The 17646-nt window shown below is 34.7% G+C and overlaps 1 protein-coding gene across 1 annotated transcript in view; it reads right to left on the bottom strand.

The window, feature by feature from the left end:
• Positions 1–1305: 1305 nt before the first annotated feature.
• The window catches only part of LOC135218836 (cyclin-G-associated kinase-like), a gene marked incomplete in the record, with an annotated part of 495799 nt that continues 479458 nt past the window's right edge, over positions 1306–17646 (bottom strand). Inside the window, 1 exon segment of the mRNA XM_064255283.1 lies at positions 1306–8558. Within this exon segment, the coding sequence (XP_064111353.1) occupies positions 8451–8558 (108 nt within the window).

The raw sequence follows: 17646 nt of genomic DNA, 5'->3' as shown, positions 1-17646 counted from the left end.
TAAGAAAAAATGGAAACATAACAGCAAGAAACTTGAACCAATTTTTTCATGTGCTATTTTTCCCAAAGAAAAGCATACTAGCTTAAGAACTGTATTCATATTTACTGTTGAAATATTAAAGTTAAGAGTTTTTACACATTGTATCACTACACTTTTAATTGTATTTCTCCTTTATGAAGCATGACAAAATAAGTTACTTCCACTCTCTTGTGTCTTGCTCACTTTTGTCTCAATTCTCTTAAAAAAGATTTTAATTTTAAGAGACTGAAACTAGTCTTAAAATATATGTGGTCTTGAAAAGTTTCTTCAAGGTCTTTTCTCATAATATTTATCATTCTCACACGCCATTAGGCTGAATGCCTAAATGTCTTCAAAACATGTTTTCAATAAATCTGCACACATTCAAGCATCATGTATGCTTTCTAACTTGAATACAATAAGATGAGTAATTGTTAGCTTTATATAGAAGCAAGAGTCTACAGTTGCACACACATGGCCAGATTATCATAGCATTGTGAGTTACAATGGAAGCCTCCATTGGCAACAGCTACTCTTACCAGTCCCAAGGTAAGACAAACCACTCATATATCCCAAAAATGCTTATAATTACGCAGAGATGACTTAAAACCCTCAAGGCATGTACTAGCAAGATATGTTTACCATAAGCTCTTTATAAGGATGAGTGACTATAGTATTTGAAACACCAGATACTTTCCACTAATTAAAAATAATCAATTTTGTAAGTAGACTGTCAAATTAAACATTTCCCAATTCCCTCTCATATAAGGAATATTCGTTCAATTTTGGGGTAATTTCATCTAAAGGCTTTGTTTGGACACAAGAGAAATCTGATACTGCACATTGGCTAAACATAAAGTGGTAAAAGCAAGGGAACATAAAGGTACAATAAAGAAAATTAGGTATCTTAGTCAGTAATGTATGACTGCAGGAAGGAAATGTGTTTAGAACCTACGTGGCAAAGCAGCCACTTCTTAAAGTGATGATATTCTCGATGGAGAAGCTAAGAAAGATTGTTTAAATTGGTACGATGTGCTATTACATGAAAACAAAGGATATACAAGGAGCACAGTCCCCCTCTTTTTCAAGACTTAACATGCAGTAAATAACACATTTCTCTGTTCATATAGGTGTTCATGAACAAAGAATTTACAAACATTCACTACAGGTCCTGTTTATAGTAATTGTTTAAATTACAATTTGGTTTCAAAGATAGGACAAATGTTTTTTTTTATTATTTATGACCCCTAGTATTGCACAGTTTTAGGGGAGCCAAACAAGTTAGAGTATGCTTACTAAATAAATTTATTAAGTTTGGTAGAAAGCATTCTAATAAAACTGGTTGCTTACATCTTCACTGTTGTGGACTGCTAATGTATATTAAATGTTTTGCATTACACCATATTCATTTTTTTTTATTTCCAGTGTAATTTGTCAATAAAGGTTATTTTGAAGGCCCTTGCCCAACTTTATATGCAGAATAACATTTTCAATCAGGCTACCCCATCCAATTTCATAGTTTGCATTAGTTAATAATTTGTCATGGCTAAGTATGGAATGTAGTTGTATTTCAGTTGTAACATGATCTACATACACACTTCTATGTGTGATTGAAGCCTCATTACAGAGAGATTAAGCATTTAGAAGGGATCATATATATATATGTGTGTGTGTGTGTGTGTGTGTGTGTTTTCTTATATTAAGAGTAAACTTGAGTGCACAAACCTTCTATACATAGGCACAAAAATTTACAAGCCTAAGATCTTGCAAAGGGTAGCATATTGTTAGGAATGAGATTCTATTAAGTTGGGGACTCTGTACACAAAACCAGCAACTTTGAAAGAGAGTCAAGAGCCTCCTCTTAGCCATAAGAATTTTTCAAGTAAGCCATCCTGTGAAAACATATTGTTACAAAGCCTATACAGAATTAAGAAAGCTTAAATTATATAGTACTGAACATCATGAAAGTGTCTAATATAAAACTAAATTACTTTGTTATCATGATAGACAATCCAACAAGTTTCATCAAAACTGTAAATGCCTCTTATTTGTGACATGAATTATCTGTGGTGGATAAGTCAGTGAAGAGTGAGAGATCCTGCTGATCCTATTTAATCCCCTGAAAATGGAAGGGGCTTGTTTTTTACTTAAATTCCTAGAAGCTGACTTAGTTTTCAGTACTGCTGCAATATTTTTTTCTTTCACATCAAATTTTATGTTCAAAATTAACCACAGGTAGATCATTTAAAGTGATGCCTTTATTTGTGGGTAAAATCATTTCTAGAATGCTACAAAACTATTATTTATAAATACAGAGAAACAGTTTGTGTATGCATGCAAAAGCACACAACTAAAGCTCTGGACATACCCACATGCTACTGTCATGCAATTAAACTCAACTGCCATTAACAGACTGATGGACTATTTATTATAATAAAAATGGAAAAATAAAAGTAATTTTGCACTGAGGAATTAGGAAGAGCAATTTATGTTTTCATAAGTTTAACAGTTTTTTAAATATATATATTATAGTATATATAAGAACCTAATGAAAAGCCAGTTACCTGGCCTTACAATAAGAGTAACATAGACTACCTCTGCTTTCTTCCACTGATGGATCTGAGAGCAATACATAATTTACAAGCCTTCTCTTCTGATGCTTCAGATATAAACTACAAACAAACCTATTCTGGATGAACAACTAGAAAACTCTTAACAACATTGGTTTTCAAACTAATATAATATACACTTAAACTCTTTCCTTAAGATATTTACAATTTTCTATAATCACTTTCTTATTAAATACTGTATATCTGTAATCTAAAAAAATCTAAACAAATTTCTACAACTTCTAGTTACTAGTGCTAACACATTTTCACTGTTGTCAAATAGTCCATCCAGACCACTGAGTTACAGTCCTTAACTCTTCCAGGACTGGCACAAAGTGTTTTATTTATCTATTCATATATACAGTGTGATATATATATATATATATATATATATATATATATATATATATATATATATATATATATATATATATATATATATATATATATACATTCATACATATAGTACATACATTACATACATATACATACATAAATGCATGTGCATATACACATGTATACAGAATTTAAGAAATTAGTTTTTTGAAAATTTAATATGCATTCAGATAAATTTCAAATGTTGAAGATTTACAGAATTTCTTCATGGGTCTTATTCTTAACATTTGTAATTTGCTGTTGGTATAAACTGACAGAACTGCAAAAAGTTTTTCTATTAATAATTTAACATTCTTTACAACAGGCCAAATGGCATGAACAATTCAAAGATAGGCCACAATTATTATAAAAACTTGTAGGTATCTTAACCATATCACCAGGATAATACAATTACTTCTCAGACGGCTGGTATAAAAAGTTTGTCTTTAGCCATTTAAATCTAAATTTTAAAATAATGAGATTTTCAAAATTTAATTAACTTAAAATTATTCTCATTAAAATTTTCTGAATGAATTAAGTTGTTAGGAAGATGATGAATTCTGAATTCTAACTTTATGAAAGCATTATGAAAATATCTGCCATTATCATTATGTATTAAATTCTTTAACTAAACCGCTGACTTCCTCATATTTCCTAGGGTTAGTCAGAGGGGTTTGCTTTGGTCTGTTCCTTTACTCTTGTAATATGCATATGTGTACATATATACATATATCCTAGCCTAACCTACATGCCTGTTAACCTCAGGGAGGAAAGGCGAGGGGTTCCAAGAAGTGCACCCTTCTAGTTTTGGGATGCAGTTGCTCACCCCAACCAAAAATACCTAACTATGACATACCTAATTTTCTGCTTAAACCAATGGAGGTACAATGGGTTATATTGGAATGTACCCACACTGTTACACAGCCACACACATACTATCTTTATAGAATCACAACTCCAGTACAGATCATCTATATGTGCCACTTAATATAACCAACAATGTTAATCAAATATCTGATTATTTTCAAATGAAAATTAAACTGAAAAAAGTTAAGATGGGTATCAGAAAAAAACTTTTTTATTAAGAGTTACTTAGGCAGTAAAGAAAAAATTATCTATCCCACCATAATAATATTACTAGGTTTAATAATGAGCTTCCCTTTCTGTTTGTAATTCTGTGTGACTAAGTGAAAGTCATTGAAAAACAGGCCATACTGTATTGTTAAGGTTGCAACTGGTTTATAGAGAATTTAAGTATTTTTCTCTAAAAAAAAGGGTAGCTTTACTGATTAATTTTATTACATAGTATTACTTCACAGTGCATATAGTATGTAAGACGGTTCTGCGTGCACTTTCTCAAGTGACTGATGACAAGATATGTAATCATACTGGATGAAAATATTGACATTCATAAGGTGCACACACATCAGTTTTACATTGCACAAGATTTCCTCAATTAATGCATTTCTTAGTGATATTAAAATCCATATTTAGATGGTTTCAGTGAATCTTACTGAAGGTGATCAAAGTTGTGAAGTTTTTGTAAAATTTCCTTCCAGTATCTTTCCATAGAATTTTTATATCTGTTATAACTGTTCCAAGATTTATAACTGGTTCATGTGATTTTAGAAAAGCAACATTGCTATTTATAAATCTGTAAAAGCTACTTATCATTTGCTAAACTAATAAAACAGGCTATTTACATGCCTTCTATTTTGTAGCTTCTTTTTCTTCATTTTTACTAGTTTATAAAGTTTGAGTTCACTTTATTAGTGATTTTAAAATAAGTTATAAAAATGTTTGTGACACATCCACTTATCAGGACAAATATTGGTATGCCTTAATTTTACAGATGTTACAACCATACCTACATTTTTTCTCAAGACTAATGTGACAGGGATTGTGCTTATAGCTTGTTTAATTTCTGTTTTAATATTTGACTTACTGAAAATACTGCCTCTTCCTCTTTGGAATTTTTTCTATATTTGTCATCTTCTAAAATCTATACCCATTCGCATTTACTCTAAAATCAATACCCATTCGCATTTACTACCATTTCAGAAAACAAAATTCTGACCACACAGTTATCTAGTTGATTAACCTTGGTCTTTAACTTGTAATGTCTCTTCCATTCACTCCAAGGCTGTTAGGTTCTTCAGAAATAAGGGTGCTGCTAAGAATACCATAAATATTCAAATCAAAATATTCCCTGAATTTTGTGCCCTCATAGTGTTCTACAGGCACATACAGATATTGCTCAATCGTCTACCATTTTCTCTCCTTTATCCAAGCTACAGCTTTTGCATAGGTTTTATACAGGGACCACTGAAACTTCTGATTATCATTACAATTTTGTTTCCATAAGAGACATGATTGGTCTACCAAACAATATCTTTAACTCTAGGTTTTAAATTAAGAATTAACATTCTTGGGGTCTTGCATAGTAGTTCTCATCACAACTGACTAATTACAATGTACCATAATTCCCAAGTTATAGAGGCACTTGCTCAACAATAAGAACATTTGGAATCACTGCAAAACTATTTTGCAGTACAGAATTGCATGTCCACACCTGGTGAATTAGTGAGGCTGCTTCTATATTATTCATGCTACTTAATAATACTCTATGACTTGTACACATGACTATTTTATGGGAATCCATTACCATATGTCTTCTAACCGATTTGATATTGCGGTTTCAGTTAACTAAATAATCGTAATTATTATTAATCTAAAAGACAATGCTTTTGATGGCCATTTTGATACAGTAAATCATTTTCTGCCTATAATAATGATATTTTACATTATTGTTTTTACCACTGAGAACTAATTTTCAGAAGCAAAGAGTCAAAATTAGTCAGGGTTGGATGTGGTTTTGTCTATTTTCATTTTATATTTGGTCTTTACAAGTAAAGTCCCCCCATGGGTTAGATATCCAACCATCAGATGCAAGTCTGAGATAAACATTAAATTTTCATATCAAAAAAAATTTTACATACATTTATCCATCTTTTAATTACATCATGTAATTTTGTATTTGTGCATTACTTTTTATACTTCACCTCCAAAGTTGATTTTTTACATTTTTATTTCCACTTCTAAGATAATATATTGGTCATGAGTTCATACTGATATAAGTCACATGGGTCATCCAAGTTGATAATGTCCTGTAAGGGAATGGATTTTCTCAACACAGGATCTACATACCATTCATTTTGGCCATAGGACATACATTTATAATATTTATGTAGGTAGGTCTCATATTCACTATGGAAATATAATTAAAAAGGTAATTAACCCTCTTCATAGATATCCTTGGTATTGTATCCATACATACACAATCTTTTACCTTCTGGGTCACCATCTGTTTATATCAGACCAGCACTAGCAGTGCAGTTTGACAAGACTTTCACCTAATTTGATAATGCAAATTCTATGGATAAGGAGGCATGCTCTCAAACCTATATATAGTCCTCAATGTTTTAAGAGTAATCAAAACCATATTCAAGTAGAGCAGAGAATAAATGATCAATCCTTATAAAGGAAGAAACCAAAAACTACTAAAAAAAGTCTTAGCTAATATAAGTGGAGCAACTACTTAAATCTCTTTCATATATCTAATCTAGTTGATTTAAGTAGTTGCTGTTTGATAGGACCAACAAACATCATGAGGCTAGGTGTGTGTTGGGAAATGCTAACACATCTCTATAGTAAACAACTTCCCATTTAGTCAAGGCTTTCCAAAACTATACAGTCATTTGATTCATACATCAAAAAGCAAAAGCACAAAAGTTCACAAAGGAAGCTACAAAAATACTGTAATTTGAAGAGTACAAAAAAAGGCAAATGCTACAGCAAATAAATAACAACAAAGTAAATCATCAGAAAAAGATAACACACTTCTAATAGTTTTAAATTTTCATATTCAATGAAACCTAAGACTTGTAACCAAGCAAGTTATGAATCAGAAATATTCTACTTTACATCTCCAAGTAAAAGAAGTTGAAGAATATTTATTATAGAAATTTTATGAATAGTTAAATTATGCTCTTGTAATGTAATGAAATGTAAAAAAATGAGAACACAACCATTATTAGAAGGAAAATACCCTGTGTCCCTCTTACAAAAATACAGACAAGGTTAATAATTAACCTTAATAAATTCTGCAAATTATTAAAAACTGCTAGAACTACAAAGAATTTCCCCCGTGGTTAACAAGCTCAAGAAAATAGAAATGTCAATATCTTGTACTTAGAGATTCAAGCTATCACAAAAAAAGAGAATCAATTCTAATTCAAGCCACTGAAAACATTTTTGAAAACAATATAGTAAGAAACTCAAATATTAATTAGCCTATATGATGGGCTAATGCTTAAAATTAAATGACAAGATCATGAGAATCTTGGTCTAACAACAACATATGCCACTGCATTTCAAACAAAAAGGTAATCCATAAATAAAGAATTGGTAACACCATGACAAGCAAAACACTGAGAGTGGAGTTAACAAAATGGTGACTAGAGTTTGAACCAGGAACCAGTCTCCACATGTTGTGACACACCACAATATTCTTAGACCTTACATGATCAACACTAATTTTAAACATGAGCACCATGGGTAGTCACATCCTCATTAAATCAACTTCCGAACAACAACTGCAAATAGATACCTTCTAAAATAAGTCACAGGAATCGCAAACCTTTAGTAATAGTGATATCATTTTAAAAAAAATTCAGGTACAGAAACATGAATGAAAGTCCTGTATCAACAGAACAGGTATTAACCAAAGAAATCTACATGAATATTCTAAGCTACCCAAATGAACACACAAGGGGAAAAAAATCACCTCCTCAACAGTATTGTCATAGAGGAAACAGTGACTTGAAATATCACAATCTACTAAGAAACCAGCATGACTATAAAATTCTAGAAAAAATAAGTCGCTACTAAAAATAAAAAATTTTCAATACTTACCCAGATAACTAAAATTAAATATTGTAAAGGTAGTATTCTATGATTTCTTGACAGTGACAAAGTAATGAGTAAAAACAATCACAGAGCCTAAACACTTTTCGTCTCTCAGATCAGCTGGTGGAAGAAAACAAAAATCTGATACAGTTCATTTGTATACTGTAATTAGCAGAAAAGGAACCGATCAAAATTTTCTATAATTCAATACACAGTCTATGCAAGGCTAAATTTTATACAATTAAAACTAAATGGTACCTAGCACAGACTGGCTTTCTAAATTATCACAATTTTAAAGGAATGATTATGTACCAACTACAACAATATCGTGTTGATAATTATGGGATGTATGACGTGAGAAACAAAAGTAAAAAATATGAAAATTAGGACAATTTACATAACATATGATTATGGTGTGAGTAAATTCAAGCTACTTTAACATGGTTCGCTATCAACATCACAATTAATGTAATGACCCTATTATTTGAACATCTGCTGCTGAGCTGGGTCATTCTCAAACTCCGAATAGGCATCATTCAACTCCATAAAGATCAATTTGGCTAGAGATTCATGATCTGCTCCAGTACACTGAAAAAAAAATGTAAAAAGTATTTAAATTACCTTTCTTCTTGTATGAAAGGCAAGATATAAAGGAACTGGAATAAAAATGGAAGGCAAGATATACAGGAACTATAATAAAAATAATAGGCAGAAGTTACAGAATTTCCTGCAAAATGGTAGCAAAACAAGAACAAAATGGTTAAAGATGACATGACATTAATGTGATAGAAGCGAGACAAATACTGGGAAGTGGAACAAATACATGAATTATGTAGATTAAAATGCTCTTAGGAAAGACAGTATATTAAGGGATATGTTCTCAGTAAACTTACCAAATTCAAGAAGACCACAAGAATTAAGCAGAAATTCTGTGGAAATGTTTTCAAATACAGTGACAGACGGGCCATAGTCCAAGAGGATATGTACTACTAAAGGGAAATAACTGAAGAGAGGATACTGGTATGGGAGACAAACCATTACATAAGAAATGACAGATTTGGTTTTGAAGATATGATGGGAAGATGCAACTTACAAGAGAGAACCGAATAGGAGGAGGAGTACTCAAACTCCACCAGAGCCACTGACTAAGTTGCTAAACATACTGTTTAAAAACCCAAAAGAGAAACTGACAACATAAAAGAATGGAGAGTTTGAAACAAAGACTGAATTTATTATGATGTAATGATGTACATGAACATAACTCAATAGGATTATACTGTTGATTTGGTGGTGAAGGTAGAAAGAAGAAACATACACACACAAAAGAATAAGGGCATGGAAATTGAAAAATTAAAAGTATTGTATCATTAAAAAATGTCTATATATGTAGCAGCCAGTTGTGGAAGTGTGGTCAGTGGAAACTCTTGAAAAAATGCATACAGAAGCTAGCAGAAGTGGTATGCAGGGTGAAACTGTGGTAGAATCACGATATACAAAGGAAACTAGAGCTCTGGCAGAGAGGCAAAGATGTTAAATGCGCAAAAAAATATAAAAGATGCAAATGAAACAATTTAAATGTAACAGGAGGCACATACTTATATTGACTGAGGCATTACATGTCTGAATGAAGAGCATTGAATATATAATGGAGGTTAAAAGATGGAAAAATGGAAAAACCCCAGGACCATCAATGAGCTGACCTGAATAGTATATGACAACCTTACAAAGGAAGAGATAAGATTTGAAGAGTGGCAAAAAAGAGCATGACATTAACAATATACAAAATGAAAAGGGAATGCAACACATTGAAAATGTAGATAAATGTGCTAGTGGAAAAACCGAGAAAAAGATTGAAATCAATAACTATTAGTTTGGCTTCAACAACAAAACCAGTCCTCAAAATGACCACAGGAAAAGTACCATGCAAAGAGAAGTTAATTATACCTAACTGTGGATCTTGAGAGGGCATTTCACCAAGTACCTAAACACTATTAAATGCAGATTATGAAGTAGAAGATACCAGAAAGACTTAGGCAAGTGGCTTTACTGTACCATAAAACAAGGCAAGATTGAAGAGGCAAGAGTTTGGAAGGATTTGAGATACTGTATATATTAACTGTTCCTTAAGGATCAGACTTGAGCCCTTTCCTGTTTATCAGAGTAAACAAGGAACCTAAGCAAAAATAGAAGCTGTTAGGAGCTGCTTTATGAAAAATCAGAAGTTACAGAATTATCAAAAAAATGGAAATGGAATGGAGATCAAAAACTTGAAAATCAGCGCACTCAAAACAAAGTTATAGTGATTGGGAAGGAAACAATGGATAAAACAAAGAAAATGGCCATGTAGATGTGGGATAGTGGGATACATTATGCAGGTGATACAAAAGATGCTCAGAATTGCAAAATACACATAACAACAGAGGGAAGTAGAAAATCATGGTGTGAAAGAAAATCAGTTATTGGAGGAGTTGAACAATTTCTATTACATTGGGGGACACACTGGACTGAGAAACAACCTTAATGAAGTAAAAATAAATTGCAACACCACTGGATTACAGAAAAATTTTAAAGGTAGTCTGAGCAAAGACTTCTGAGGCATGTACTAATCTATACTGCAGAAACATGAACAAAGAAAAGGGAGTACTATAGATTGCTTTGATTCATGACCAGTTCTGTGGGAATATCATAACAGGAAAACAAGGGGACAGAAAGATATGATGTTTGGCTGCTGGAAAAGAAACCAAGTTCTTAAACAAGAGATAGTTTGGAGTTATGAAGAGATGAGGAGCAGCTAGCCAGAAAAGAAGTAAATGAAGTGGCAAGACAAAGAACACATGAAAGCCCAAGAAATCATTGAAAAGAGCATACATACATGAAGACCTAACCAGATGAGCATTCAGGCAGAATGAAAAGAAGACAAGATTAGAGTGGGAAGAACTCATTTCATGCCTAAGCTCATAAAGGGAAACATTAAGGTAAAAACAATCATGATGATGCTTCAAATACTATTCTGCCCTTTTAACTGATGGAACATTTATGGAATGTCAGTATGAAATGAAACTTTGCTCAGCATCTTGAAAACAAAGATACATCACAAGCTTTAACCATTTTTATTTATGAGACATTCAAAGGGGAACCAAATTAAACTCAGATATATATATATACGTACATTATGGGGGAATAAGGGAATGGATGTTATGGATCTAACCTATTGACAACTTAACAAAAACAGAATGGAATATACAATGTTGGCTAAAGGACAAGTGCTGGGACCTGTGCTGATAGGGGCATTGACAGTTAGTAAGGAGGTTTGAAAGGTGTAATAGGAGGAAAACTAAGCCGCCACACTAGGAAACATTTTTTAAAAAGGGGGTAAAGTCAGACGGAAAATGAGAATATGAACAGAGGCACAGTTAAAGAAATGAGAGAGGTTGCAGCTAGGGGCCAAAGGGATGCTGCAAAAACCCTGAAGTAATACCTACAGGGCACTACATGAGATGCACTGACAACACTAACCCCCAACGGGAATCTTAACAAATGAACTGATGTAACCCTTCATCACTTAGTAAGCCATGCCTGACATTCCAAATTGAACATGAACAATTCACAATATGCATTTAACATTAGATAGTCACATAGAACACATTTCCAAAATAAAGATGACCAAAAATAAAAAAGCACTTGGGGCTGAGGATTTGTATTTTTTGCAGTTGGTCAATGAATTTATGATGAGAACAGATATATGTACACATTAGAGTGGGAAAAAAAAACATGGAAAAAGTACAGACCAGAACCCCTCCAAGGGGAAAGAACTGTCAGTCAGCAAGTTTCCCAATAGAACAGGAGCTTGTAGTGTGCGTACTTACCTGTCTGCATTCGAGCCCCGCTAGTACTCACAAACGTTACCAAGGTAATAGGCTGAATCAAGAGGTGCCATCCTTACAAACACCTCTCACAATTACCACTGAACACCCAAACCCGAGTACTCAAATGAGACAGGGGGCCCAAGTAATCACACTATTTAATAAATTCCTGCCACAGGTCATAAAGAAAATATCTCCCTTAAAAACTTGTGAGCAATGTCACTCGGGCAGAATGAGGAGGTGGTAATTTAACACCACCAGACCACAGCCCATTACATGCTGGGCTGAGATGTTCTTGTGGAATGCCAGTCATGGTCTAATGCCCCTAATATCATAAGCACATGAGTGGTGGGGTCCTTCGTCATTACCAAACAATCCATGTGCTCTGGAAATTACTTCCTTTACTCAAAAGGAGATATACACTCTGGAAATGACTTCCTTTGTCAAAAAGAGATAACGTTCTTTGAAAGCTTCTTACATTTCCTTGAGCTCACAATAAGAAGTCTGCACTCTGGATACTTTCTTTTTTTTTGTCCTTTTTTAGATAATATTTAAGGGCATGAACTGGGATAGTAACATCTCTTACAGTTTCTCTCTACAAAATACAGAGGGAAAGGGGCTGCAAAAGTAAATTCTCGAATCTGGAACTGATGAGTTTGGAGTTTTAGCCACAGATTCTGGGACAAACAAGGAAACTGATCTCCAACCTTCAGTAAGTTGGACAAGGTAACAGGCCATGCAACTCCTCTACTCTCTTGGCCAATTTTAAAGTCAAATCTTTGTCTGAAGATGACCATGCAACTACCCTTGGTGGCTATTACTAAACTAGACAACCCAAAAAACTTTTGAGACTTTTTTTTTTTCACTAGGCTCTGATAACCAATATTTACAAATGGATGGGGAATTCTGCTTTAGGCAATGAAGCTGGACCCTTATTCAAATGAAAGAAACTTGCTCATAAACTCTGAGAGGGATGGGCATTCCAAGGGCTTCAATATTCTCTACCTTCTATTATGGAATTAGTCAGGAACAACATGAATAAGATATATCTTTGAGAAACCCCAACAAAAGAAGTTTCCAGAAATAAAATCTGTTAAAACAAATATTTTTTACTAAAACACCCCATAGACATTCAGGTACTAAATGAAAACCTTAGCAAGTCAGAAATTAGACAGAAGGGAAAAAAAAGGATAAAACAATTGCTTTTAAAGTCAATCTCTTGGTCAAAGTACCAAGGAAAGTTACACCTTGGGGGTATTTACACCATATGGGACAGTGAGATAGTATGAATAGGACAGTCCAAATACTGATGTAATTAGAATAAAAGTTCGTAGGAGATCATTTTTCCATCAGATATTTATACTAGTCATGTTTTTAGGCTATAGAAAGCCTTTTGTATGCCTCCATTGGACATCAGACAGTAAATACCAGTCCAAAAGTTTGACCCCCCTTCAAAGTGAGACCACCCTGACATGGTGAGGGGGCTCTTGCACCTTTGGAATTTGTTCCCGGGTTTGAGTCCAAGAGTCTTGTATTAAAAATATTAAAATAATTTTGGAGTAATTTAGTGGAATTTTCCACTTTTTGAAAAATTTGCTGCCTAGATGAGTCTGAGAAGGGATCGTGCTTGGAAGGGGTTGGTATTCAAAGCTAATTGTGGGAGTTGTGTTGGTTGATTCACAACCCGATATGGTTTGGACCTGAGATAGTGATGGGATTTTCCTATTGCCATCTTGAGGGTGGAACCATCTCCAGAGATCAGCCCATTGGAATCCATGGGGGGCTGGTGTTTGGGGATGGGACTCCTGGCTTATGTCCAGAAACCCAACAATATGTTTGGAGTGGGGAGTTAGTCCCCATTGGTGGGGGCATAACTCCCAGCAGGTGGATTGGCTTATACCTGGGCCACTGCAAGCATATTGATGCTATCCCAAAAGGGTAGGGTATGGGGTGGACTATTGGTAGTCAACTCTCACTTGTGCCATTGGTGGAGAATGCAAATACCTGACTGATCCACGATACTTTCTTGATAAAACCAAACAGTTTTGGGTGTGTAGGTGAGCCAGTTTGTGTGATTTGGTCTGGTGTATGCATGCTAGTATCCTGGGATCGCTTTGTGGGCTTGGACGGTTTGTTGAGGTGGTGAGTCTGGGCATTAGAAGCTGCCTGGGTTTCCCTTTCTGATGTGCTGTTAGGGTCTCAGCTGGGCTCTTGGGTATTGGGTGCACACTTTTTGGACTTCTGATTGTGAACTGGCATAATTCTATGGATTTGGCCACTAGTCTTCCTTCCCCTGGATCTGACGACTTACTGGCACTGGCAACAACTTCTGGCATGAACATGGATATGAGCTCAGCTATCAGACAGAACCAACCACTGAGACACCAGGGTGTTAGTAAATCTGGGGGATTTGATCCAAATAGTAGAGTCCTTCATTGCACTAATGTAAATGTGTCATGAGATTATGAGTGTTTGTAAAGTGTAATGAAACAATTCAGTAAAGTGGAAAGAAAGAAATTACTTCTAGAAAAAGACAAGGAGTAATTTTCTGCTTATGTTAAATTTTCCTCACCCTTGGAAACTAGTGAACCACAACAAAGCGTCCATGGCCACATTCTCAATGATTCAGTTCTTAGCACAAAAGTGTTTTCAGTGAAAAATTTAAATGATGAGCCATTTGATTTTATCCCTAAGAATGAAGAACATGGACCAACCCAGGTACCAGAGCGCTTCCTACCCCTATGTGGCATGTTGCTAGCTACAAGGAGGAAAGGAAAATTTTTATAAAGGCTGCTGAATATATTGAAAGCAAGGTAGGTTCCATTCCCATTAGAAATTTAAAACGTTACGGAAAGAACTTGCTAATAAAAGCTGCTAATGAAACCCAAGTACATTTACTTTCTAATTTTAAATCTCCTGAAAGTGGGAATATCGAATGTATGGCATCACAGATTCTTTAACACACTGAAAGGGGTAGTATACTCAAAAGACCTGCGTGTTTTTGAAGAGGAGGAGATTCTCCATCGATGTCCTCCTTGTGTATCTCACATAAAAAAACTAGGAGGGGATGCAGCTATCCTTTTAACCTTCTCCTCCAATAACTTACCTGATACTATCATTGTTGGCCATGAGAGGATGCAGGTTAAAAGATATGAAAGAAATCCTAAACAGTGTCGCAAATCTTTTGAATACGGCCACATTCAAAACTCGTGAGTAAACAAGAAAAGATGTTCTGTGTGCTCTGCGGAGCATGATAGTTTTGATGATTGCAAAGCAGCCCAATACTGTTTTCAATGTAAGGGTGATCACTCTCCAAATTCTAGGACTTGCCTCAGATACAGATTTGAAGAAGTATTGGCAGTGGCCAATAATGAACATATCAGCATTAGTGAAGCAAAGCGTGTGATAATGGGGGCAAACACAAATGCCAACTCTACCTATGCTTCAGTAATAAAACTTATGAAAAATACCAGCAATGTAAGGCAACTAATAACTGCATCTGATAGTAGGCATCACACACCTGCTACTCCACGGACTGTAAATAATGAAAATCCCCAATCTGTCAAGAAATTTTCATCGGCTAGTGCCTTGGAGTCCAACACCAAAAGTTGTTTCCAGAAGCGCAGAAAACCCACCTCCCAAAGTCAATACGTACAAAGGTAACTAATATGATAGTTGCAGGCTCACCTCCAAAAAAAAAGGGAGCCAAAATCAATTAATAATTCAGGAAGCTGTTCCAAAAACACTTCCAACAAGAATAAGCCAAGGGAGCAAGCCCAATTAGATAGGACTAATTCGGAGCCATCAATTGTCACATCTGCAAACAAAAATTAAAACAAAACTATAATTACAACCACCAAGAAGCGCACAGGGAATACATCCCCAAATAATTATAGCTTTAAAATAAAAACTTCTAATGGGTTCAAGTGTTTTGGAAGAGATCTCCCTGCCTAGAAAGGTGGTTCCAAAAGCAGTTTCAGCCCAAAAACATGTGAGTTCTGATCAGTCTTGCTGCTCTAAGACAAATGAACTTAGTGATTCACAAAATCACAGTGGAAATTCTGATCAGGATCATAACCAGAAATATGGTCAGCCAAAAACCCTAAATTCCAATTCAAATGAAAAGGGATTAAAGAAACAATCACTTATGAAGAAGAATTTTCCTCTCCTCACTAGGAACAGTAATTCCCCCCTAAGGAGTGGGAAAGAGCACATTTTACCACCTTAACATTCATGTTCAATATCCTTCAGTGGAACTGTAAAGGTCTTAGAGCCCGTACAGAACACCTTAGTCTTAATTCATGAATTCAATCCAGGGATTATATGCCTGCAGGAGACAATGTTAGGCAATTTTCCTTATAATCCTGGACTAAATTATTCAATATTTAACTCCTCTCCCCCAAGTGGTGGTCGGGCCCATGGAGGTGCTGCAGTTATTATTAATAAATCTCTGCAGCACTCCATAATACAATTAAATACAACTCTGCAAGCTGTTGCTATTTCAGTCATCTTGGAAAAGAGGATAACAGTCTGCTCCTTATACCTTCCACAAGATCTTGCTTTAAACAGTGAAGATATTCAGTCATTAATTAACCAACTTCCAGCTCCTTTACTCCTCCTAGGAGATTTTAATCCCCACGACCCCCTTTGGGGGAGTCATTTTCTAGACAGTAAAGGGAAATTAATTGAAGACCTAATTGATGGGAATGATGATGCCCTATATAATAATGGGTCAATAACTTTCCACAGCATTCATAATCATCATTTTTCTGCACTGGGACCTTAGTATCTCTTCAACAAGTATCCGCTTGATTTTAGTTGGTCTGTTAACGAAAATTTAAATGGGAGTGATCATTACCTAATCCATTTGAAATATGCTGTAAATGGTCCATCTGAAGTTTTACTGAAGTGGAAGGTAGAGGATGCTGACTGGGATAAATTCAGTAAGGGCGTCAAACTAGATAGGGAGTTTGAGTCATTTCATTCTCATCTAGATGCTTATGATTACTTTATTGAATCTACTCTGAAGAGTGCTGAAGGCTCAATTCCCAAAACAAAAGGCAAACCTTGTAGACCTGCAGTTCCCTGGTGGAATAAGACTTGTGGTATTCTGAGGAAAGTTACTAGGAAGTGCTACAGACGTTACAAAACTAGTGGCTCTCCTCAGTCTAAATTAATCTACAAACGTGCTTTAGCCAAGCAACGGCACTTTTATAAGAGAGCCAAAAGAGGTAGTTGGCTTTACTATATTAATGGAATAAACTCAATGACTCCACTGAAAGTGGTGTGGCGCAAAATAAGGAAACTAAGTGGGAAATTTGTTGCGTCACCATCACCCTCATTAAAAATAAATGACTCTGATCACAGAGCCCACTGAAGTTGCCAATGAGCTAGGAAAACACTTTACTGAAGTTTCAAGTGCCAACAATTATTCTCGAGAATTTTAAAAAATTAGGAATTCTGAAATGATTCTGACATTTGATTCAGGAAAAATCTGAACCATACAACTACAGGTTTTCCTTGAGAGAATTACAGGAGGTGCTCTTCTCTAGTGAATCCACAACTCCAGGTGAGGATACTATCATATATGAAATGCTTAAACACCTCTCAGACAATGCCAAAAAATATTTATTCAAGATTATAAACAAAATATGGGAAACTGGAATTTTACCCAGTGACTGGAAAATATCCATAGTTGTTCCAATTAAAAAGCCTAATAAAGATGCTTCCCTAGCCACCAGTTATAGACTAATAGCTCTTACCAGCTGTGTGTGTAAACTGATGGAGAAAATGATAAATACTAGCTAGTTTGG

The sequence above is a fragment of the Macrobrachium nipponense genome, chromosome 1 (genome assembly GCF_015104395.2).
Source record: "Macrobrachium nipponense isolate FS-2020 chromosome 1, ASM1510439v2, whole genome shotgun sequence".
Lineage (NCBI taxonomy): Eukaryota > Metazoa > Arthropoda > Malacostraca > Decapoda > Palaemonidae > Macrobrachium > Macrobrachium nipponense.
Note: the sequence above shows the minus strand (reverse complement) of the source record. Positions and strands in the feature narration are given on the sequence as shown.